Here is a 24,383-nt window from a genome sequence, read left to right on the forward strand (position 1 = left end):
CATGTGGTTTCTGGTGGGTTTTGAGGGGAATTGGCCTGGGCATTGTAGAGTTGATAGTACTGGGATGTATAGTTCACCTGCAATCAGTGAGCACGCTGAACTCCACCAAAGATGGAATTGGACCAAACTTGGCACACAGAGCTCCCATGACTAGCAAAAAATACTGGAAGTCTTTGGGAGAAATTCACCTTGATTTGGGGGAGTTGTAGTTCACCTGCATCCTGAGAGCACTGTGAATCCAAGCACTGATGGATCTGGACCAAATGTGACACATACACAAACGTGACACACTGATATGCCGAAATTTGATTAATGGTTTGGGATAGGGTTAAGAAACTGACCTTCCTCTCTGGGAGTTGTAGTTCACCCACAACCAGAGAAACTGACCTCCACCAATGATGGACCTGGACCAGACTCGGCACACAGAACTCCCATGACTAACTCAACCTAATGAAAAAGTTTGATGGGACTGACTCACCGTAGTGGGAGTTGTAGTTCACCCTACAGCCAGAGAGCACACTGAACCCCACCAAAGATGTATCCAGAGCAAACTTGTCCGACATAACAAATTTTAAGAACTGATGGGGTTTCCTGTGTAGACGAACGCTTGGAGACACACAACCAGAACCCAACCCAACCTTCTCTGGTGGAGAGATTTCAACTCCTTATGGCCAAAGGATGACACCGGTCGTGTGACCTTAAATAAAGCAGGATTTTATTATTAATATATATATATATATATTTAAGCACATTTTCCTTAAACATTTGGTATAAGATTTGCAATAAACTATCTCCAGGGAGACAGGAAAGACAGGCTTTGGTTCCCATAGATTAAGGCACTTTAGAAAACAGCAGAACCCAACGGGGCAAATTCTCCCCACCATGATTTAATAGGAATTATCATTAAAAACACTTAAGAGGCACATGGGAAAACCGGAATGTTATCACTGCAGCTAAGAAGGACGTTTGGAGTTCAGATCAGGGCTATTTTCCTATGGGATGTCCATCAACCCACCTGTTCAACAGGACCGATCTGAAGGAACACAATGCTCTTCTATATCCCTGACTCAAAAGATGCCCCTGCAACTGTCACTACACCACACCAAATCTATTTAGCTAACCATACATACGCTCACGTACGCATACACACTTCATTTTATATCTTCTAGCCATAAAAACTGCCACAAACCTGGAGAAAGCAACACTACGCCTAGATGATGGATCATGAAGACTTCCTAGATGTTGCTAGACTCCAACTCCTATTGTTCTCCACCTAAATTGGAATCACAAAGACCCTCTAGATGTTGCTAGGCTCCAACTCCTATCGTTCTTCACCTTAAAAAGAATCATGAAGGTCCTCTAGATATTGCTAGAGTCCAACTCCTATTGTTCTTCATCTAAAGAGGAATCGCGAAGGTCCTCTAGATATTGCTAGAGTCCAACTCCTATTGTTCATTTTAAAAAGAATCACGAAGGTCCTCTAGATGTTGCCAGACTCCAACTCCTATCATTCTTCACCTTAAAAGGAATCACAAAGGTCCTCTAGATGTTGCTAAGCTCCAACTCCTATTGTTCTTCACCTAAAGAGGAACCACGAAGGCCCTCTAGATGTTACTATTGTTCTTCACCCAATGAGGCCCTCTAGAATCAGTGGTTCCCAACCTTTGGTCCTCTGATTGTTTTGGACTTCAGTTCCCAGAAATCCCAGCTATCTGACCAGTTTTAGGGGCTGAAGTCCAAACACCTGGAGGACCAAAGGTTGGGAACCACTTCTAGATGTTGCTAGACTTCCAACTTCCATAATCCCTCAACGAGTTGTGTTTCTCCATTCAACTTCACTCTACAGCTGACTTGAAGAGCCACTTCAAAAAGTGATGAATCCCAGTAAGGCACAGCCTAGCTTCCCAAACCATGTTGCTGTCACAGGGAAAGTCCACCTTGGCCATTGGTCAAACAAAGACCAAGAAGGCAACCCAAGTAGATTTGCAGAACCAGGATGATGAGTGACTGGATTCCTCTAGAATAACAATATCCAATGTATGAAAAAAATGCAACTGAACATACCTGATGTTATTCTCTAAGAGTTCGGGTACATTCCTTGTAAACATTAGATGTTTAAAAGACCCCCGCCCTAAATAAGTGAGCATATCCAGAGAACGTGAAAGAGAAACATATACAAAACATTGCAATTGCAATTCAGAAAAGCCTGGGCCCTAAAATAATTTATTCTGTTATCAGGATGGCCAAAGGAGACTGTTTATTCTGTCCACTTGCTCCCTATTCTCTGCTTCATAAGTTTATCAGACTTTCCATTTTTGGATCTTCTCAGGTCTATGAGTATATCTCCATTCTCAACCCAAGACTTATCGCCACTCCTCACCTACCAAGATCCCGCAACTGAGACTCACTCCAGAATTGTCAAAGAGAGCCAGAATACAGGTAACAAAGGACTGCTTTCCTTGCCACTCAAGCAACGTTAAGATATGGTGGACATCTGAGATGGGAACACATCTCACCATCAACCCCAAAAAAAATCAACCGGGATGATATTGACCAACCTATTATAGTTAAACCGAAGAGATGTGAAATGGAGACACCCAACCGATTAATTTTAAAGAAGGAAAAGAATCAAATTCTCACATCTACTGGAGGAAAGAAGTTAGGTGAAGGCATCTAAAGAGCTTCAACAAATAAACAAACTAGGGGACCAGAAGTTAGAAGAAAGAGTTTGCCAAACAGATTCCAGCTGCCATTCTTTGTTGTGGTGCTCCATTTCTTAGCATCCTGGATAAAGTGTCCCTCAAAAGAAAGGGGAGAACCAACACCCAAACCCACCACCCTCCCATTGTGAAAGACAGACCGAGAAAAGGTGCAAAGGACAAGGGTTGGGGGAGCAACTCAAGCCGTGGCTCCAAAGGCCTAGTAGAAAGTTCAACCCTGCTTCCAAGAGGCAGCTGCTTCACTCCGTCCTTTCTCCAAGAAGAAGGCCATGTCCTCCAAAGGGACCCAGTGCATAAAAGGAAGGGTGTTATGGGACCAATCTAGGGGCTCTTCCATTCCCACCTCCCACCCCTATTTTGCAGTGTCAGCCTCTTGGTGTCTAGGTAGTCAAGAGAGAACCTCTCTCATGAGCAAGCGAGGGTCACGATTCCTAGAATTGAGTCTGTACCCCCTCGCTGTTGTCTGTGACCACTGGGCTGTTCTCTGAGGACGGCTCTGCTTTGACCTCATGGACCAGAGCGGCCACTTCTCCTGTCTCCTTGTCGCCCGGTTCAAGGTGTTCTCCTCGGGAAGGTGGTTCAGCTCCAGATGTGGTGTTTGTGGCTTCTGGTTTACTTCCTGGGAGATGGTCAGCGGTCACTTGCTCAGGTTCGCCTGCTTTCCCCTCCGCGACAACCTTGCTCTCTTGGATAATGGTGCCGTTGCTCAGCTGTTCCTCAGCCTTCCCAGCAACGGCGATGGGAGACTCCACTTGGAACTCCTTCACCAACATCGTACGCAGCTCCTTCAAGCTGTTGGGAGACCCCGGTGTTGGGCTGTTCTCCAATTCCTCTGGCTCCGAGGCATCCGGAGACATCTCCAAGGAGGTGACATCATAAGGTACGTTCCCTTCATCCGTGTGGATGACGGACACCACTTGCTTGGCCCGGCGTTGCTTCTCGTCCAACTGGTCCGAATCGCCCTCACCAAATTCTTCCCCCCAATTGATGGGCTTATCCTCCCCTAGCAAATGCAGGTTGGGGTCGCTGTTGTGCATCACAATGCTGTCACGATACAGGTTGTGCTTCCGCTGCACGGCTGCCTCCTTCACAGCTGAAACGAATCAAATAAATATACGGTAGAGTCTCACTTATCCAATATAAAAAGGCTGGCAGAATATTGGATAAGTGAAAATGTTAGATAATAAAGCCTATTAAATGTCAAATTACTGTATATACTCGAGTATAAGCCTAGTTTTTCAGCCCTTTTTTTAAGACTGAAAAAGCCCCCCTCGGCTTATACTCGGGTGAGGGTCCTAGTTGGCTTATATTTGGGTCAGCTTATATTCGAGAATATATGGTACATTTATTATTTTTCTCTATTATTATTGGTATTATTAGGGAGCCCCAGTGGCGAAGTGCGTTAAAGCACTGAGATGGAGACCGAAAGGTCCCAGGTTCAAATCCCAGGAGCAGAATGAGCACCCGCTGTTAGCCCCAGCTCCTGCCAACCTAGCAGTTCGAAAACATGCCAATGTGAGTAGATCAATAGGTACTGCTCCAGCGGGAAGATAATGGCGCTCCATGCAGTCATGCCGGCCACATGACCTTGGAGGTGTCTATGGACAATGCCGACTCTTCGGCTTAGAAATGGAGATGAGCACCAACCTCTGGAGTCAGATACGACTGGACTTAATGTCAGGGGAAAACCTTTACCTTTACTTATACTTGAGAATATATTATTTTTCTCTATTATTATTGGTATTATTACATTTATTTTTCTCTATTATTGTTGCTACTATTACATTTATTTTACTCTATTATTATTATTATTATTATTATTAATACATTATTTCACTCTGATCTTATTACTATTATTATAATATTTATTATTTTACTCTATTTATTACTAAAAGTATTATTTTACTCTATTTATTATTATTATTTTTTTCCAGCATTTATATCCCGCCCTTCTTACCCGAAGGGACTTAGGGCGGCTTACAACAATTACAGTAGAGTCTCACTTATCCAACATAAACGGGCCGGCAGAACGTTGGATAAGCAAATATGTTGGCTAATAAGGAGAGATTATGATTTTACAAATTAAGCACCAAAACATCATGTTTTACAACAAATTTAACAGAAAAAGCAGTTCAATATGCAGTAATTTTATGTAGTAATTACTGTATTTACGAATTTAGCACCAAAATATCACAATGCATTGAAAACATTGACTACAAAAATGCATTGGATAATCCAGAAACTTGGATAAGTGAGACTCTACTGTATTATTATATTTTATATTTTTACTCTATTTATTTACTACAGAAAAAGCAGTTCAATATGCAGTAATGTTATGTTGTAATTATTTACAAATTTAGCACCAATAATAATAATAATAATAATAATAATAATAATAATAATAATAATAATAATAATAATTGCATTATTTTACTCTATTATTATTATTAAAAGGATACATAAGCACATTTACATTGAAGAAGATGAGAATAAGGATTTAATCAGAGTTGGACAGTCTTATCTTAAATTAGAGCTTTATGTAAATATTCAAAAACATTTAACCTACTGCTGTAATAAAATGTAATTTTATTGGTATCTGCTTTTATTTCTGAAATTTACCGCTCTCGGCTTATACTGGAGTCAATGTTTTCCCAGTTTTTTGTGGTAAAATTAGGTGCCTCGGCTTATATTCGGGTCGGTTTATACTTGAGTATATACGGTACATTATGGTTTTACAAATTAAGCACCAAAACAACTGGAAGACCAGAGCTGGGAACACACTGATATACTGTAGATTAATCATCTCTAGAATCCCATATTGAGCAGAGGAATGGCAACACTGGGAAACCAAAGTTTGCTAAATATTTCATATTGGTCAACTGCCTTCCAGCCTGGCAGAACGGGGCTGGACTGGATAGCCTCTTAAGGGAAGGGGTCTCTTGTGTTTCTAGGGTTCTATGGAGATGCGCTTTCCTCCTCCTTCCAGTTTTTTCGAACAGGAAAAAGAGCCACAGCGCTCACCTTTGATTGAGTGAAGCACCTATTAAAGGGTGCAATGTTTCCAATTTACCACTAGATGGTGTCGGATAATATGGAGTGTTGGATAAGCGAGACTCTACTGCAGGGGCCGGATGCGGCCCATCGAAGCCATTAATCCGGCCCCCACGGCACAAGGGGGTTGGGCTAAATGACCCAAGGGGTCTCTTCTTCTCTTACAACCATTATTATTATTATTATTATTATTATTATTATTATTATTATTATTATTATTATTAACATTGAGGCTAGGTGGCCATCTGTCAGGGATGCTTTGCTTGTGCTTTTGGTGCGCAGAGGCAGAAGGGGGTTGGACTAAGGGTCTCTCCCAACCCTCTTTTTTATTATAAGTATGACACAGCAAACAAGATAGATCTGCTGGATTTCGTTTCACAAAATCACAAGTTGAACACTTCCCAAGTGTCTAGGACTGTGTGATGTATTTTTGGATGATGCGTGCAGATCCCAGTCGGGTGGCCTTTTGCAGATCCCAGTCGGGTGGCCTTTTGCAGTTGGCAGATCGTAATTTTGTCAATGTCTATTGTTTCCAAATGCCGGCTGAGATCTTTTGGCACGGCACATTATTATTATTATTATTATTATTATTATTATTATTATTATTATTATTATTATTAACATTGAGGCTGGGTGGCCATCTGTCAGGGGTGCTTTGCTTGTGCTTTCAGTGCACAAAGGCAGAAGGGGATTGGACTCAATGGCCCAAAGGGTCTCTTCCAGCCCTCTTTAATAATAATAATAATAATAATAATAATAATAATAATAATAATAATAATTATTATTATTGCTCAGTGGCCAACTATAGTCCGGCCCACCAACAGTCCGAAGGATCGTGAACTGGCCCCCTGTTTAAAAAGTTTGGGGACCCCTGCTCTACTGTACTGGTAACGGACTCATTCAATGTATTAACACAGGGTTGTTGTGTGTTTTCCGGGCTGTATGGTCATGTTCCTGAAGTATTCTCTTGATGTTTCACCCACATTTATGGACTAAACTTTTATCTCACAACCTCTGCCATAGATGTGGGCGAAACGTCAGGAGAGAATACTTCTGGAACATGGCCCTACAGCCCAGAAAACAACAACCCTGAGACTCATTCAAGATGGGGAACTCTACTCCAAAGTTGAGGTGCTCTTTCAATCTTCTCAACTGCTTAGGATTTGGGTTTCTTCCCTACTCTGAATGGACCAGTTGATGACTTTCCTTTGGTAATGCACCCAAGTGTAAGTTCGAGGGGCCCTCAGAGGGAGCAAACCCATTGGAGTGGTGTCCTTGCCCCCTCCCTGGTCCCCATAAGGAGAAAAGGGGCCTTCTTCTCACCCATCATGATGTCTTTCATGACGGACTGCAGCACCACCTCTTCGTAGGTGTTCTCCACCAGGATGAAACGGGCAAAGTCCTCAAATATCAGCTCCTGGAATCTTCCCAGATCCTGTTGGGAGATAAGGTGTCGTTAAAAATGGGGTGAGCATGAAAAAATGTTCCATAAATGTTCCTCTAGAACAGGGGTCCCCAAACTAAGGCCCATGGGCCGAATGTGGCCCCCCAAGGTCATTTACCTGGTTCCTGTCCTAAACTTTAGACTTAGGGTTGACCTAAGTCTACCTGGTTTTTGGAGGTCTCTTTGCTTATCTATGGTCTTATGAGATTGTCTAGATGGTCTTTGAAGGTCTCTTTGCTTAGCTATGGCCTTATGAGACCATCTAGATGGCTTTTGGAGGTCACCTTCCTTACCTATGGTCCTATGATACCGTCTAGATGGCCTTTGAAGGTCCCTTTCCTTACCTATGGTTTTATGAGATTGTCTAGATGGCCTTTGGGGGCCTCTTTTCTTACCTATGGTTTTATGAAACCATCTAGGTGGTCTTTGAGGTCCCTTTCCTTATCTATGGTCTTCTGATGGCCTGATGAGAGCATCTAATGGCCTTTGAGGTCCCTTTCCTTACCGATGGTCTTATGAGACCATCTAGATGGTCTTTGGAGGTCTCTTTGCTTGCCTATGGTCTTATGAGACCATCTAGATGGTCTTTGAGGCCTCTTTCTTTACCTATGTTCTTATCTAGATGGTCTTTGGAGGTCGTCTAGATCAAAGAGCCCCAAACTAAGGCCCACGGGCTGGATGTGGCCCTCCAAGGTCACTTACCTGGCCTCTGTCCTAAACTTTAGACTTAGGGTTGACCTAAATCTGAAATGACTTGAAGGCACACAACAACAACAATCCTAATTTTTGACTATTTCATCATAGTCCGCCCCACAACAGTCTGAGGGACTGAGAATTGGCCCTCCACTTAAAAAGTTTGAGGACCCCTGCTCTAGAAGATGTGGGAGATGTCTCCTTGCCATGTTTTTGGTCCTTCAGGGCCATTTTGAACCTAGTAGAGGACTTCTTCGTACAACTCTCAGAATCTTCCAGACACGGGAGGATTTTGGGAGCCATAGGTGATCTCTTTCAAGCTTTGAGGGCCTCTCTTGCTTACCCCCTTGCAGGTGGGAGCCAGTTTCTTCAACAGGAAGGGAATCGTGATCTGCAGGAGGGCTTCCCGGAAGAACTTCTTCCTCACCGTGCTGCTGTCGTAGTCGTATTTCTGGTGAGAAAGGAGGGGACAAAAGAAGAAAAATTACATTACCAAGGGGGAATCCAGGGGTAAGAAAATATAATGTAGTGGAGCTGCATGGATCAGACCTCACCTGGAACAATAACCCTGTGTCCAGTTCTGGACAAGCAATTCAAGAAGGATATGGACTCTAAGCTGGAAGGTGTCCAAAGAAGGATGACCACAATGGTCAAAGGTCTAGAAGCCATAAATCCCTATCAGGAGCCACTTAGGGAGCTGGGTATGTTTAGCTTGAAGAAGAGAAGTTTGGAAAGTGTTACATAATTATACTATGTAATTATACTATAGGATGGGGTTGTGTATTTTCTGGACTGTATGGCCATGTTCCAGAAGTATTCTCTCCTGATGTTTCACCCACATCTGTGGCAGGCATCCTGTCATACCCCAGCCACCTTTGGCTTCTGAATCTGATCCAGAACTGAACTTTGACCAGGATGAAGCTTATTCTGACCTTTTGCCCAGTTCTCCCAGCTCCTTTCAGTTACAGCTGCCGGCTGTTGATAGTTCAGATGCTTCCTTAATTGGGAGAGATACTGGAGATGTTACTCCCATGGCTGAACCAGATGTCCAGAGTTCCCCAGAGAACGTGCCCTTCAACCGAAAGGAGTTTTTGCATCGCCAGAGATCAGAAAAACAAGGGCTTAGAAGGAGTAACCGCTTGTCATCTCGAGAGGATTGTGGATAAGAAGATTCCCTTGGGAACCTTTGGGGAGTTTGGTCTCCCTTCATTGGGATCTGATCTTCGTTGCGGTGTCAACGTAGCATTTTCCTGAGAACACTTCACCGACTCCAGTTCCCTGATTTCACCAAGCCAAGCCTCCTGTTCCTGGCGGCCAAGCCAGAGTAAACCGGAGTAAATTCACTTCCTTGCCATGTTCCTGAAATAAGTTTGATCTTCGCTTCATCTTGTTCCTGCTTTGATATCCTCAATCTCCTCGTGACTGCGGACCTTGTTATTCAGCCTTGCTTCCTTGTTGTTCCCCGCTCAAACTTCCCAACAGTTTGAGCGTGTTTCGGTTTTGGACTTTGGACAATAATATTGGACATTTTCCTTCATCTTTTTGGACTTATTCATACCTCATCACAAAGGACTATTTCCCACTCATCCTTTCTGCTTGTGCATTCCTGAATTTATATTTGCTTTAATAAAGATATTATATGATTATTGGTCTCTGTCTAGTTTCCAATGTTCACGCTGCCTTGGGGTGCAACACATCCTCACAGATATGGGCGAAACGTCAGGACGGAATACTTCTTGAACATGGACATACAGCACAAAAAATACGCAACAACCCTGTGATTCCGGCCATGAAAGCCTTTGACAACACATACTATGTCCCCTGGGCAACATCTCTGTAGACTGCCGATTCTGTCACACCAGAAGCGTTTTGCAGTATATTCTCAATCTGCTTCCGACAAAACTAGATGGGGAACTATATTGGGCAGCTCAATGGGGCCCCAATTTGGCAACTGGATCCCTACCTTGAGCACGCGCTCCAGGATGCGCTGGATGGTTTTGCAGAGCTCGTCTTTGCTGAGCGACTTCCCCAGCTCCTGGTGAAGGAGCGTCTCAAAGGTGTAGACGGTATCGTCCATTTGCTGTATTGTGAGAAGACAAAAACACACATAGTGTTGGAAATAGCAACCTTCTTCAAGCCTCTGCGACTTATTTGTAATGCCTAGAATTCAGATTGTTTACTGCATTGTATATGTGTGTATTGGTAGGCAGTTTTCCTTAGCTCTTGGTTGTCGGAGAGGCTGCAGACTATGTGATCAGAACTGGGATTGACTTACGCCAAAAAGTGGAGGGAAAAAAATAGGCCGGACATCAAATTATGGTATAATAAAACTTTTGAAATAATGACAAATTAATGGACAAATTAACATATCTATTAGCAAACACCCAAGGGAAATCAAGAAAACAAACAAACTGGGAATCAGTCAAAAACTATTTTAAAAAAGAAAAATGCAAGATAATAATATGAAAATGGTTTAGAGAAGAATGAATGAATAATGGACCACCCCAGAATATGTGAATAAGGAGAAAATAAGCAATAAGGTAAATAAGAGTACAATATGTATAAAAAGATTAATTTTCAAAGCACTGCACAATAGAAGGAAGTCAATTTTAATGTGACTGTATTGTTGGTGCATACATGTTGTGTCTGTGGGGATGATTTAGGTTTCAATTTGTGTGTGTGTGTGTGTGTATATATATATATATATATATATATATATATATATATTTATTCTTTTTTTTCTTTTTTCTCTTTTTTTCTGTTTTTGTTTTGTTCTCTCTTTCTTTCAATTTAGTTTATTTATCTCTTCCTCAGACATACACCCAAATACACACACACACACATTTGTACATGTAATCCACGTTATTGTTCGTTACTTTTTTTGTTTTTGTTTTTTTTGCACAATGGTATGTCTGTATGTTCTTCACTTATGTTACATGCTTGTTTGTTTGTTTGGTTGTTTTTAATAATAAACTTCAATAAAAAAAAAGAACTGGGATTGTTCAGAACTCAGACTCCGTTTTAGAAGTCAGTAGGAACTGTTTACTTAGAGCAGTGGTTCTCAAACTGTGGGTCCCCAGATGTTTTGGCCTTCAACTCCAGAAATCCTAACAGCTGGTAAACTGGCCGGGATTCCTGGGAATTGTAGGCCAAAAACATCTGGGGATCCCAGGTTGAGAACTACTGCTTTATATAGTTTGTGTACAAACGCTCTCCCAGCACTAGAGGGTGCTGCTACTACTTTGATTTTGATGACATTTTCATCTTCTTGGCTTTCTTACTTTTCTTTTTAAAATACCACTAGCTGTGCCCGGCCACGCGTTGCTGTGGTGTAGTCCTAAGTGGGGTTTTCTTCGTGGCATTCAAGGTGGCCTAGAAAGGGTTCCCCTAGGCATGAAGCAGCCAGGCTTTGAAGCTGCAAGGCTATTCAATGATACTCAAGTTGGGTAACAACGGAATCCCCTAGGTATGAAGCAGCCAGGCTTTGAAGCTGCAAGGCTATTCAATGATACTCAAGTTGGGTAACAACAGAATCCCCTAGGTATGAAGCAGCCAGGCTTTGAAGCTGCAAGGCTATTCAATGATACTCAACTTGGGTAACAACGGAATCCCCTAGGTATGAAGCAGCCAGGCCTTGAAGCTGCAAGGCTATTCAATGATACTCAAGTTGGGTAACAACGGAATGCCCTAGGTATGAAGCAGACAGGCCTTGAAGCTGCAAGGGTATTCAATGATACTCAAGTTGGGTAACAACGGAATCCCCTAGGTATGAAGCAGCCAGGCCTTGAAGCTGCAAGGCTATTCAATGATACTCAAGTTGGGTAACAACGGAATCCTCTAGGTATGAAGCAGACAGGCTTTGGGACTGGAAGGTCACTCCTTGGAAAGTGATGAGCATTGTGGCCAAATGTGGTGTGATTTGGCCCAGTGGTTTTGTTGTTAACTCGGTCCTAATTATGCACATTACATTTTACATAGATAGATTATTACCATATATACTCGAGTATAAGCCGACCCGAATATAAGCCGAGGCACCTAATTTTACCACCAAAAAAACTGGGAAAACATTGACTCCAGTATAAGCCGAGATACCAATAAAATTACATTAATTGAGGCATCAGTAGTTTAAATGTTTTTGAATCTTTACATCAAACTGTAATTTAAGATATGACTGTTCAACTCTGATTAAATCATTATTTTTATCTTCTTCAATATAAATGTGCTTATGTATCCTTTTAAATAATCATAGAGTGAAATAATAAATGTAATAAATAAATGTAGTACAGTAGAGTCTCACTTATCCAACACTCGCCTATCCAACGTTCTGGATTATCCAACGCATAACCTAATTTGATGTTTAATAGGCTTTTCCTTAATCTCTCTTTATTATCCAACATATTCGCTTATCCAACGTTCTGCTGGCCCGTTTATGTTGGATAAGTGAGACTCTACTGTAATAATAAATGCAGTAAAATAATAAATGTAATAATCAATAGAATAAAATAATAACTGTATTGATAATATTAAAAATAGAGGAAAATAAATGTAAAAGTAACAACAATAAGAGTAAAATAATAAATGTAATAATAATAATTAATAGAGTAAAATAATAAATGTAACAATACCAATAATAATAGAGAAAAATAATAAATATGCCATATATGCTTGAGTATAATCTGACCTGAATATAAGCCCTCCAGGACCCTCGCCCAAGGAGTTTTTTTTTTAGTCCAAAAAAAGGGCTGAAAAACTAGGCTTATACTTGAGTATATACAGTATATTTATTATGGAAAGAATAGACCTATCTAGTAGACATGTCCAAAAAATTGTTTTGAATCGTATATCGGAATTATTTCGGATTGTTCTCGCTTTTTGATACCCATTCCGAGACATTGTCTCACAGCGCAACCAGCAATGTAATTCGAACCATTGTTGGCCCATTCTCTAATTGTCTCTTAATGTTTCATTAATTCCCCCCTCCCCCATTTTTAAAAAATATATTTTAAAAAATATTTTAAAAAAAAATTTGTTTCTGCAACCTACCTTGAATGGGAGCTTAGTGCAGCCTAATCTGGCTACCGCTCCCCGGCCAATCAGAAGCTTCCATGATGGACGCAAAGGTGGGGATTAAAGTCCTCTGCGTCCACATGGAAGATTGCCATACAAGCCCAGTGTGTAGCGATTGCGCATGCGCGTCCGACATTTTAGAAACATTTAGAATCATTAAGAATTTTTGGAAATATCCGAAATTTTTGGGTGAAAAAATCGGAAATACTTTCTATATCGAAGCACCAGCGTCCCCTACTTTAGAAACGAGAATTAAAACATTTTTTTCATTGATCGGACATGCCTACTATCTAGCTGTCCTTTAGCTCCTCTGGTGGTGGCATTGGCTCAAACTGTATACATGACCCAACAGCCGGTAGGTTGTTAGGAATTGTGGGAGTTGAAGTCCAAAACACCCGGAGGGCGGAAGTTTGCCCATGCCTGGCCTAGATGCATCCGCTGAGGCCATTGTAGGATGAGTAGGCATGTAGGATGTGTATGACATATGGAGGGCCACCTGTTCCATACCTAGGCAAGGTTTTGGTGCTCACTTACCTGCCTCATCAGGATCTGAGCCCTTTGCTTGAACACCGAAGCGCTGGACACATCAAACCTCTGCTGCAGCCCTTCCAATTTCAGCTGGTCCATCTTCTCATAGCAGGGTTGCATCTTCACTGGGTGGAAAGCCAGCTGTGAAAGTTTTGCCATGTACTTTTGGCGAGGAAAAGAGGAGACAAAAAAAGAAAAGCCAGATGATATAAGCCTTGGTCTCCTTAGTTGATGATGTATGGAAGGAACTCATCAGGGTTGAAAAGAAGTTCTCTAAAGCTTTAGGTGCTCTTACTGCCTATTACAGAAAAACCAGCGGATCTGTAATCCATCTAAAACGCAAACATGTGCTTTCCACCTTAAGAACAGACAAGCATCTCGATCTAGTCTGACCCCTTTTGGAGAGGTCATTTAGCCAAAAAAGGTGAGCATTAGATTTGAGTAAATATGGGGTATCTTTTCCTTCCCTTGCCCATTACCATCTTACCTCCCCCAACTTCTCCGTTCCCCCTTCGTTGACAATATTTAAGTTCATGTCGGTGACCTCCTTGAAGAAGACCTCTCGGACCTCAGCAAAGCCCTGGCTGGTGGGGATCATCAGGGCTTCCAGGATGGACGAGATGTAAGGTTGGACGTGGTTCCGGACACAGACCTCGGCTTTGGAGAAGACAGATGCTGGTTGGGGAAAACAACAAGGTTAAGACTGAAACAAGTGGCCAGATATCAGTGGTTGGTATAAAGCAGTGGTTCCCAACCTTTTTTTGAGCAGGGACCATTTTGACCAGGGACCACTTTGACCAGGGACCACACTGACCAGGGACTACTTTGACCAGGAACCATGTTGACCAGAGACCACACTGACCAGGGACCACACTGACCAGGGACTACTTTGACCAGGGACCACGTTGACCAGGGACCACGTTGACCAGGGACCACGTTGACCAGGGACCACACTGACCAGAGACCACACTGACCAGAGACCACACTGACCAGGGACCACACTGACCAGGGACTACTTTGACCAGGAACCACGTTGACCAGGGACCACGTTGACCAGGGACCACACTGACCAGGACCACTTTGACCAGAGACCACACTGACCAGAGACCACACTGACCAGGGACCACACTGACCAGGGACTACTTTGACCAGGGACCACGTTGACCAGGGACCACGTTGACCAGGGACCACACTGACCAGGACCACTTTGACCAGAGACCACACTGACCAGAGACCACACTGACCAGGGACCACACTGACCAGGGACTACTTTGACCAGGAACCACGTTGACCAGAGACCACACTGACCAGGGACCACACTGACCAGGGACCACATTGATCAGGGACCACGTTGACCAGGGACCACATTGACCAGGGACCACTTTGTTGCAACAGTGTAGTAACAGTGAGGCCGTGGACCATATTTTAGTTCTTGAGGACCACTGGTGGTCCATGGACCACAAGTTGGGAACCACTGGTATAAAGTTTTAACCCACACTCTCAGAACCTCATGATTGTGGGGATTTTGGGAGTGGTATTCCCCTTGTCTGGCTTGTTGTTCTCTCTTGTTGTGGAGGCCAGGCTGTGGCACAGGCTGGTTAGCAGCCAGCTGCAACAAATCACTCTGACCAAGATGTCCTGTGTTTGAGGCCAGCCCGTGCCTGCGTTTGTCTCTGTCTCTGTTCTATGTTATGGCATTGAATGTTTGCCTTATATATGCAATGTGATCCGCCCTGAGTCCCCTTTGGGGTGACAAGGGCAGAATATAAATATTGTAAATAAATAAATAAATAATCCAACCAGATTCCCATTAGAAAATGGGGAGAATAGGTGGGCAAATAATGGTCTGGACCTGTCCATTGATGGATAGCTATGGGCTAAATTCAGATATTTTTTTAAGACTGAGGCTTCCATCAATTCCTCTCTAGTGGTCAGGGCTCATGGGAGTTCTTCCCAGGTTCTAAACCTTCATGGAGTCAATCAACGCAAAGATGGTGTCCAGTTGCCCACCTCTGATTTTGCTGGCCAAGTGCTCTTTGGACTGGATAATCTGATCCATGTCTGTACGGATGGTGCCCTTCAGCTTGGGGACCTGAAGCTCACACGTGGTCACTGTTGCATCGTAACGGGCCTTCGTCTGGTCATAGACCATCTTGTACACAGCATCGGAGACCTACAAGAAAGAGGCGGAGAAGTTTGGGGAGTCAGGGAGAGAACCCTTAGGACCATATTGTTGGAAGAGCACAGGGTCTCGATTGAGGGCAGTCCTAGTCCCACTCTCTTCTGCTTTGGAACAAACCTGGCCTCTCTAGGAATCTCTAGACCCCTAACCCCCCCCCCCCCCCCCCAATGTGACACTGGTCAACTTCCATCAGAGGTGGACCATTGAGTCACACAAGATGACTTATAAATTCCTAGAAAGGTGCACTGGATGACCAAGGGATTCCTAGAGATGTGTTCTCTCAAAGAAGACAAAATAAAACAGAGTTGTAGAGTTGCAAGAGACTACATGGACCATCTAGTCCAACCCCCTGCCATGCAGGAAAAGCATAATCAAAGCAACCCTGACAGAGGGCCATCCAGCCTCTGTTTAAAAGTTTCCAAGGAAGGAGCTTGATAAGGAGGCCCTTTACACCTTCATCCAAGTCATTAATAAAGTACTGAATTCTGCGGCACTCCACTAGTCACTTCTTTCTAGGATGCAGAGGAACCATTGGTGAGCATCCTTTGGATTAGGTCGCTTAAACCAGGGGTTCCCAAACTAAGGCCTGTGGGCCAGGCCCCTGTCCTAAACTTTAGACTTAGGGTTGACCTAAGTCTACCTGGTCTTTGGCGGTCTCTTTGCTTATCTATGGTCTTTTGAGATCATCTAGATGGTCTTTGAAGGTCTCTTTGCTTAGCTACGGCCTTATGAGACCATCTAGATGGCTTTTGGAGGTCACTCTCTGTACCTATGGTCCTATGAGACCATCTGGATTGCCTTTGAAGGTCCCTTTCCTTACCTATGGTTTTATGAGATTGTCTAGATGGTCTTTGAAGGTCTCTTTGCTTAGCTATGGCCTTATGAGACCATCTAGATGGCTTTTGGAGGTCACTTTCCTTACCTATGGTCCTATGAGATCATCTAGATGGCCTTTGAGGGTTCCTTTCCTTACCTATGGTTTTATGAGATTGTCTAGATGGCCTTTGGGGGCCCCTTCCTTACCTATGTTCTTATGAGACGATCTAGATGGTCTTTGGAGGTTCCCTTATCTATGGTCTTCTGATGGCCTGGTGAGATCATCTAGATGGCCTTTGAGGGTCCCCTTCCTTACTATGTTCTTATGAGACCATCTAGATGGTCTTTGGAGGTCTCTTTGCTTACCTATGGTCTTATGAGATCGTCTAGATCAGGGTTCCCCAAACTAAGGCACTCCAAGGTCATTAACCTGGCCTCTGTCCTAAACTTTAGACTTAGAGTTGACCTATGTCTGAAATGACTTGAAGGCACACAACAACAATCCTAATTTTGGACTATTTCATCCTAGTCCGGCCTCCCAACGGTCTGAGGGACTGTGAATCGGCCCTCCACTTAAAAAGTTTGAGGACCCCTGGCTTAAACAATTCCAGATCCACCTAATAGTAGCATTGCCCAGCCCACATTTGACTAGTTTGCTTGCAAGAAGGTCATGGGAGGCTTTGTCGAAGGCCTTACCAAAATCAAGATATACTCCATCCACAGCATTCCCTGCATCTACCAAGTTGTAACTCTATCAAAAATATAAACACTGGAAAAGGCCGTGTTTCTCATCTGCTCACCTGGATCCACACTCGGTGCCTCTCCTGGGCTTTGCCCTTCAGTCGAGGGCCGATCATATTCTTGAGTTCAGGGAGGAGTTCCTCCATCACCAAGTTGCTCAAGACCTGGAAGGAGAAAAGAAATATAAACTCCACTTGCCTAGTTTCCAACAGACCTCACAACCTCTGAGGATGCCTGTCATAGATGTGGGTGAAACGTCGGGAGGGATTGCTTCTGGGACATGGCCAGACAGCCGGGAAAACTCACAGCTACACACTCACCTGTGCCTCATTGCCACAAAGCATGTCCCAAGTGCCGTACTGGTCCTTCGACTGGCGATACATGCGGACGGCATCCGTAAAGGCAGGGGATTCCACTTTGGAGTCTTCTGGGATTCCTGGAAAGGGAGGAAAAGTTGCAAATGGTCAGACAAATTGTTCCAAGCCAATATACCTCACAAGCTCTGAGGATGCCTGCCATAGATGTGGGAGAAACGTCAGGAGAGAATGCTTCTGGAACATGGCCAGACAGCCTGGAATACTCACAGCAATCCAGTGATTCTGGCCATGAAAGCCTTCAACAACACATTGAACATCTCTACGGGGAGAAATTGTTCCAAGCCAATATACCTCACTACTTCTGAGGATGCCTGCCATAGATGTGTGAGAAATGTCAGGAGAGAATGCTTCTGGAACATGGCAATACAAACCGGAAAACTCACAGCAATCCAGTGATTCTCGGCCATGAAAGCCTTCAACGACACATTGAACATCTCTACAGGGATAAATTGTTCCAAACCAATATAGCTCACAATGTCAGAGGATGTGTGCCATAAATGTGGGAGAAACTTCAGGAGAGAATGCTTCTGGAACATGGCAGTACAACGCGGAAAACTCACAGCAACCGAAGAAGAAGAAGAAGAAGAAGAAGAAGAAGAAGAAGAAGCTGATGACCCAAAATGCAGACTGTGCAAGGAAACTGACGAAACTATTGATCATATCCTCAGCTGCTGTAAGGAAATCGCACAGACAGACTACAAACAGAGGCACAACTATGTGGCCCAAATTATTCATTGGAACTTATGCCTCAAGTACCACCTGCCAGCAGGAAAGAACTGGTGGGATCACAATCCTGCAAAGGTAATGGAAAATGAGCACGCAAAGATACTGTGGGACTTCCGAATCCAGACTGACAAAGTTCTGGAACACAACACACCAGACATCATAGTTGTGGAAAAGAACAAGGTTTGGATCATTGATAATAATAATGATGACCAGGGTGCACAACTTTTGTCATTTGTCTTCAGATCCCTACATTCATGGTTTCCAAGGACCAAGCCAAGGAGGAAGCGTTTGAAATAAGGGCCAGGCTTGAGCTCAGGAAAAGCCAAGGGGGAAAAAAGTTAAAAATATGAGCCTTGAGTTGCATCTGTGCTGGCTCCGGAAACCAGGGCTAAATCCGCCAAAGGAAGAGGTATGTCCGGAGGGTCAGGCCGGTGGAAGTGGAGCCTTCCAAAGGAAATTGCCACATTTTGGCAAAGCCCACTGAGGGATGTGGAGAGAGGGGAGAAAGTGACTAAAAATAGAACTGTGTTACAACATTTGAAAGTTCCCTAAACACTTGGGAAGTGTTCGACTTGTGATTTTGTGTGACAAAATCCAACATATCTATTTTGTTTGCTGTGTCATAAAATAATAATAATAATAATACTTTATTTATAACCCGCTTCCATCTCCCCGAGGGGACCAAGCTTGATCAACAGAAGAAGCTGGGGCTAACAGCGGGAGCTCACCCCGCTCCCCGATTCCAACCTGCGACTTTTCGGTGAGAAAATTCAGCAGCTCTGCGGTTTAACCTACTGAGCCTAGCATTCGAACTGCTAGGTTGGCAAAAGCTGGGGCTCAGCACTTTAACACACAATAATAATAATAATATTAATAATAATAATAATACAATAGAGTTTCACTCATCCAACATTCTGGATTATCCAACACATTTTTGTAGTCAATATTTTCAATACATCGTGATATTTTGGTGCTAAATTCGTAAATACAGTAATTATTACACAGCATTACTGTGTATTGAACTACTTTTTCTGTCAAATTTGTTGTATAAACATGATGTTTTGGTGCTTAATTTGTAAAATCATAACCTAATTTGATGTTTAATAGGCTTTTCCTTCATCCCTCCTTATTATCCACGATATTCGCTTATCCAAGCTTCTGCTGGCCCGTTTAGCTTGGATAAGTGAGACTCTGCTGTACTGACAGAGGGCCGCTTCCCCATTACATCTGATGTGTATCAATGGGTCTTAATATTAATATTAATAATGAGACTTACTCTGTAACCCTAAACTGAGTCTGAGAGAGAAGTGCTTTCCTGTGATATCTGATGTGTACTAATGGATGTTAATAATAACAATAACAATAACAATAGTTATTTCTGGGACCCTAAGCTGAATCTGAGAGATGAGTATTTCTGCATGACATCTGATGTGTACTAATGGGTGTTAATAATAATAATAATAATAATAATAATAATAATAATAATAATCAGCTGCTGTAAGAAAATTGCACAGACAGACTACAAACAGAGGCACAACTATGTGGCCCAAATGATTCATTGGAACTTATGCCTCAAGTATCACCTCCCTGCAGTTAAGAACTGGTGGGATCACAAACCTGCAAAGGTTGTGGAAAATGAACACGCAAAGATACTGTGGGACTTCCGGATCCAGACTGACAAAGTTCTGGAACACAACACACCAGACATCACAGTTGTGGAAAAGAACAAGGTTTGGATCATTGATGTTGCCATCCCAGGTGACAGTCGCATTGAAGAAAAACAACAGGAAAAACTCAGCCGCTATCAGGACCTCAAGATTGAACTTCAAAGACTCTGGCAGAAACCAGTGCAGGTGGTCCCAGTGGTGATGGGCACACTGGGTGCCGTGCCAAAAGATCTCAGCCGGCATTTGGAAACAATAGACATTGACAAAATTACGATCTGCCAACTGCAAAAGGCCACCCTGCTGGGATCTGCACGCATCATCCGAAAATACATCACACAGTCCTAGACACTTGGGAAGTGTTCGACTTGTGATTTTGTGAAACGAAATCCAGCATATCTATCTTGTTTGCTGTGTCATACAACGTCGTTGTGTCAATAATAATAATAACAATAACAACAACAGTTATTCTGGGGCCCTAAGCTGAGTCTGAGAGAGGAGTATTTCCCCATGACATCTGATGTGTACTATGAATGTTAATAATAACAACAACAACAACAACAACAATTCTGGGACCCTAAGCTGAGTCTGGGAGACGGTGTTAATAATAATAATAACAACCACAACCACAACAACCACAACAACAACAACAACAACAACAGTTATTCTGGGAACCTGAGTCTGAGAGAGGAGTACTTCCCCATGACATCTGATGTCTACCAATGGATGTTAAAAAATAATAATATTAATAACAATCGTTATTCTGGGACCCTAAGCTGAGTCTGGGAGAGGGTGTTAATAATAATAATAACAACCACAACCACAACCACAACAACAATAGTTATTCTGGGAACCTGAGTCTGAGAGAGGAGTACTTCCCCATGACATCTGATGTCTACCAATGGATGTTAAAAAATAATAATATTAATAACAATCGTTATTCTGGGACCCTAAGCTGAGTCTGGGAGAGGGTGTTAATAATAATAATAACAACCACAACCACAACAACAACAACAACAATAGTTATTCTGGGAACCTGAGTCTGAGAGAGGAGTACTTCCCCATGACATCTGATGTCTACCAATGGATGTTAAAAAATAATAATATTAATAACAATCGTTATTCTGGGACCCTAAGCTGAGTCTGGGAGAGGGTGTTAATAATAATAATAACAACCACAACCACAACAACAACAACAATAGTTATTCTGGGAACCTAAGTCTGAGAGAGGAGTACTTCCCCATGACATCTGATGTGTACCAATGGAAATTAATAATTAATAATAATACCAATGGGAGGATATTGGACGAACGGATTTTAAGAATATGTTTATGTTTTATATTTTATACTGTATTTAATTGGTTGTAATATATTTTATATGTTGTTGTTTTTAATGATGTATCGGCATCAAATTGTTGCCAATTGTACGCCGCCCTGAGTCCCTTCGGGTGAGAAGGGCAAGATAGAAATATTGAAAAATAAATAAATAAATAAATAAATAAATAATAATGGGCACACTGGGTGCCGTGCCAAAAGATCTCAGCTGGCATTTGGAAACAATAGACATTCACAAAATCACGATCTGCCAACTGCAAAAGGCCACCCTACTGGGATCTGCACGCATCATCCGAAAATACATCACACAGTCCTAGACACTTGGGAAGTGTTCGACTTGTGATTTTGTGAAATGAAATCCAGCATAACTATCTTGCTTGCTGTGTTATACAATAATAATAATAATAATAATAATAATAATAATAATAATAATAATAATAATAATAATGAAAACTGAACTGTTTGTTGGAAATGAAAGCTATGGACTTGTCAACATCAAGAGAGGAATTTTGCAGGGAGACTCATTGTCCCCTCTGCTTTTTATTATTGCCATGATCCCTCTGTCAACAATCTTACAAAAAACAAATCTCGGCTATCAAACATCTAAGAATTCTCACAAAATTTCACATCTGATATACATGGATGACCTGTAGCTGTATGGAAAAACGGAAACTGAAATCCAGTCTCTGACTAAAACTGTCTGAATTTTTAGCACGGATATCAGCATGGAGTTTGGCTTGGACAAATGTTCGACAGTGGCATTGAAGAAGGGAAAAATAATTGAAAGTGAGGGCATCAATATGCCCAATGGCCAAACAATAAGGTGTCACCAGCCAGAGGCCTATAAATATCTGGGCATATTACAGCTGGACAACATCAAGCATGAACATGTGAAAACTGTGGTCAGTAAAGAATACACACAAAGGGTCAGAAAAATTCTCAAAAGCAAGCTCAATGGAGGCAACACCATCAAGGCCATAAACACCTGGTCCATACCTGTCATAAGATATACTGCTGGCATCAAAACTGGACACAGATGGAACTGGACAATTTGGACAGAAAAACAAGAAAACTCATGACCATTCATCATTCCCTGCACCCTCGCAGTGATGTTGACCGGCTGTATCTGCCTAGAAGATCAGGGGGCAGAGGACTCTTACAAGTAAAGCAAGCAGTCAAAGAAGAAGAACATGCCCTGGAAGAATATGGAAAGCAAAGTGAAGAACCTGCTTTGATTGAAGTCAAAAATCAGAAACTCCTCAAAGCACAGCAGACAAAAAACCAGTACAAGAAAACTGCACTACAAACTAGAGCTGACAGCTGGCACAACAAAACATTGCATGGAAAGTTCCTTGAAAAAATTGAAGGAAAAGCTGATAAGGAGAAGACCTGGCTCTGGCTCACGAATGGGACCCTGAAGAAGGAGACAGAAGGCCTGATCCTTGCAGCCCAGGAGCAAGACATCAGAACAAAGGCAATTCAGGCCAAGATCGAAAAATCAGCTAATGACCCAAAATGCAGACTGTGCAAGGAAACTGACGAAACCATTGATCATATCCTCAGCTGCTGTAAGAAAATTGCACAGACAGACTACAAACAGAGGCACAACTATGTGGCCCAAATGATCCATTGGAACTTATGCCTCAAGTCCCACCTCCCAGCAGCAAAGAACTGGTGGGATCACAAACCTGCAAAAGTATTGGAAAATGAGCACGCAAAGATACTGTGGGACTTCCGAATCCAGACTGACAAAGTTCTGGAACACAACACACCAGACATCACAGTTGTGGAAAAGAAAAAGGTTTGGATCATTGATGTCGCCATCCCAGGTGACAGTCGCATTGACGAAAAACAACAGGAAAAACTCAGCCGCTATCAGGACCTGAAGACTGAACTGCAAAGACTCCGTCAGAAACCAGTGCAGGTGGTCCCGGTGGTGATGGGCACACTGGGTGCCGTGCCAAAAGATCTCAGCCGGCATTTGGAAACAATAGACATTGACAAAACTACGATCTGCCAACTGCAAAAGGCCACCCGACTGGGATCTGCACGCATCATCCGAAAATACATCACACAGTCCTAGACGCTTGGGAAGTGCTCGACTTGTGATTTTGTGAAACGAAATCCAGCATATCTATCTTGTTTGCTGTGTCATACAATAATAATAATAATAATAATAATAATAATAATAATAATAATAATAATAATAATAATAATATCACACAGTCCTAGACACTTGGGAAGTGTTCGACTTGTGATTTTGTGAAACGAAATCCAGCATATCTATCTTGCTTGCTGTGTTATACGATAAAATAGTAATAATAATGTTATTATTAATAACATGGCCATACAGCCTGGAAGACTCACAACAACCCAGTGATTCCGGCCATGAAAGCCTTTTTGCAGTTTTCCATGTTTTTCTGATAGATCCAATCAGGGAATGATATTGATAACCCAGGAAACAAATAATTGTGCTACATAGTGTAAGTCAACCTCAAAGGCATTGACAGTAAACATGCTCACACAAAAGCAAGCAGACATACAGCAGCAAGAATAAATATAAAATTGTCAAATATGACAGCTTGATAAAAAAGAAAGAAAGGAAGGCAGGAAGGAAAGACAAGGGCGGTTATTGTCTTGAGGGCAGCGGGCCGTGCCCAGTTCAAAATGCCAACAGGGAGGGAAAGCACCACCCGTGGGAGCCTGGCAGGGTATGTTTACAAATCTCCTTTTTGCGCTATTTCTTTACTCTCGACAACCCGTATATATCTGCAAACGCACACACACATCAGTGTGAAAGCAAGGAAGCTGCCAAGCCAAGGGACCGAGCAGGATGGGTGGGGACCACCGCATACCAACATTTATAATAAATCCGCCGCTGCCAACAACGCCTTGCCCCGGGCAGGTTGGAATTCCCAGCTAGCATAGCATGGGACAGGGAGCGTTGGCCTAGGGAACCCCAAAGGCCATCCAGTCCAACCCCCTTCTTGCTGCCACCCAAGCCCTCCCAACAGAGGCTCATCCAGTCTCTGCTGAAAA

The 24,383-nt window shown here is 42.7% G+C and overlaps 1 protein-coding gene across 1 annotated transcript in view; it reads right to left on the minus strand.

The window, feature by feature from the left end:
• Window positions 1–693: 693 nt before the first annotated feature.
• The window catches only part of niban2 (niban apoptosis regulator 2), a 98,145-nt gene continuing 74,455 nt past the window's right edge, over window positions 694–24,383 (minus strand). Inside the window, exons 6-14 of the mRNA XM_003227969.4 lie at window positions 17,563–17,678; window positions 17,302–17,406; window positions 15,514–15,676; window positions 13,991–14,178; window positions 13,510–13,665; window positions 9,872–9,988; window positions 8,252–8,359; window positions 7,095–7,206; window positions 694–3,813 (exon numbers count right to left, since the gene is read on the minus strand). Of these exons, the coding sequence (XP_003228017.1) occupies window positions 3,152–3,813; window positions 7,095–7,206; window positions 8,252–8,359; window positions 9,872–9,988; window positions 13,510–13,665; window positions 13,991–14,178; window positions 15,514–15,676; window positions 17,302–17,406; window positions 17,563–17,678 (1,727 nt within the window). The 3' untranslated portion in view covers window positions 694–3,151. The remainder of the gene's footprint in view (window positions 3,814–7,094; window positions 7,207–8,251; window positions 8,360–9,871; window positions 9,989–13,509; window positions 13,666–13,990; window positions 14,179–15,513; window positions 15,677–17,301; window positions 17,407–17,562; window positions 17,679–24,383) is intronic.

The sequence above is a fragment of the Anolis carolinensis genome, unplaced genomic scaffold, assembly GCF_035594765.1.
Source record: "Anolis carolinensis isolate JA03-04 unplaced genomic scaffold, rAnoCar3.1.pri scaffold_7, whole genome shotgun sequence".
Taxonomy (NCBI): Eukaryota; Metazoa; Chordata; class Lepidosauria; order Squamata; family Dactyloidae; genus Anolis; species Anolis carolinensis.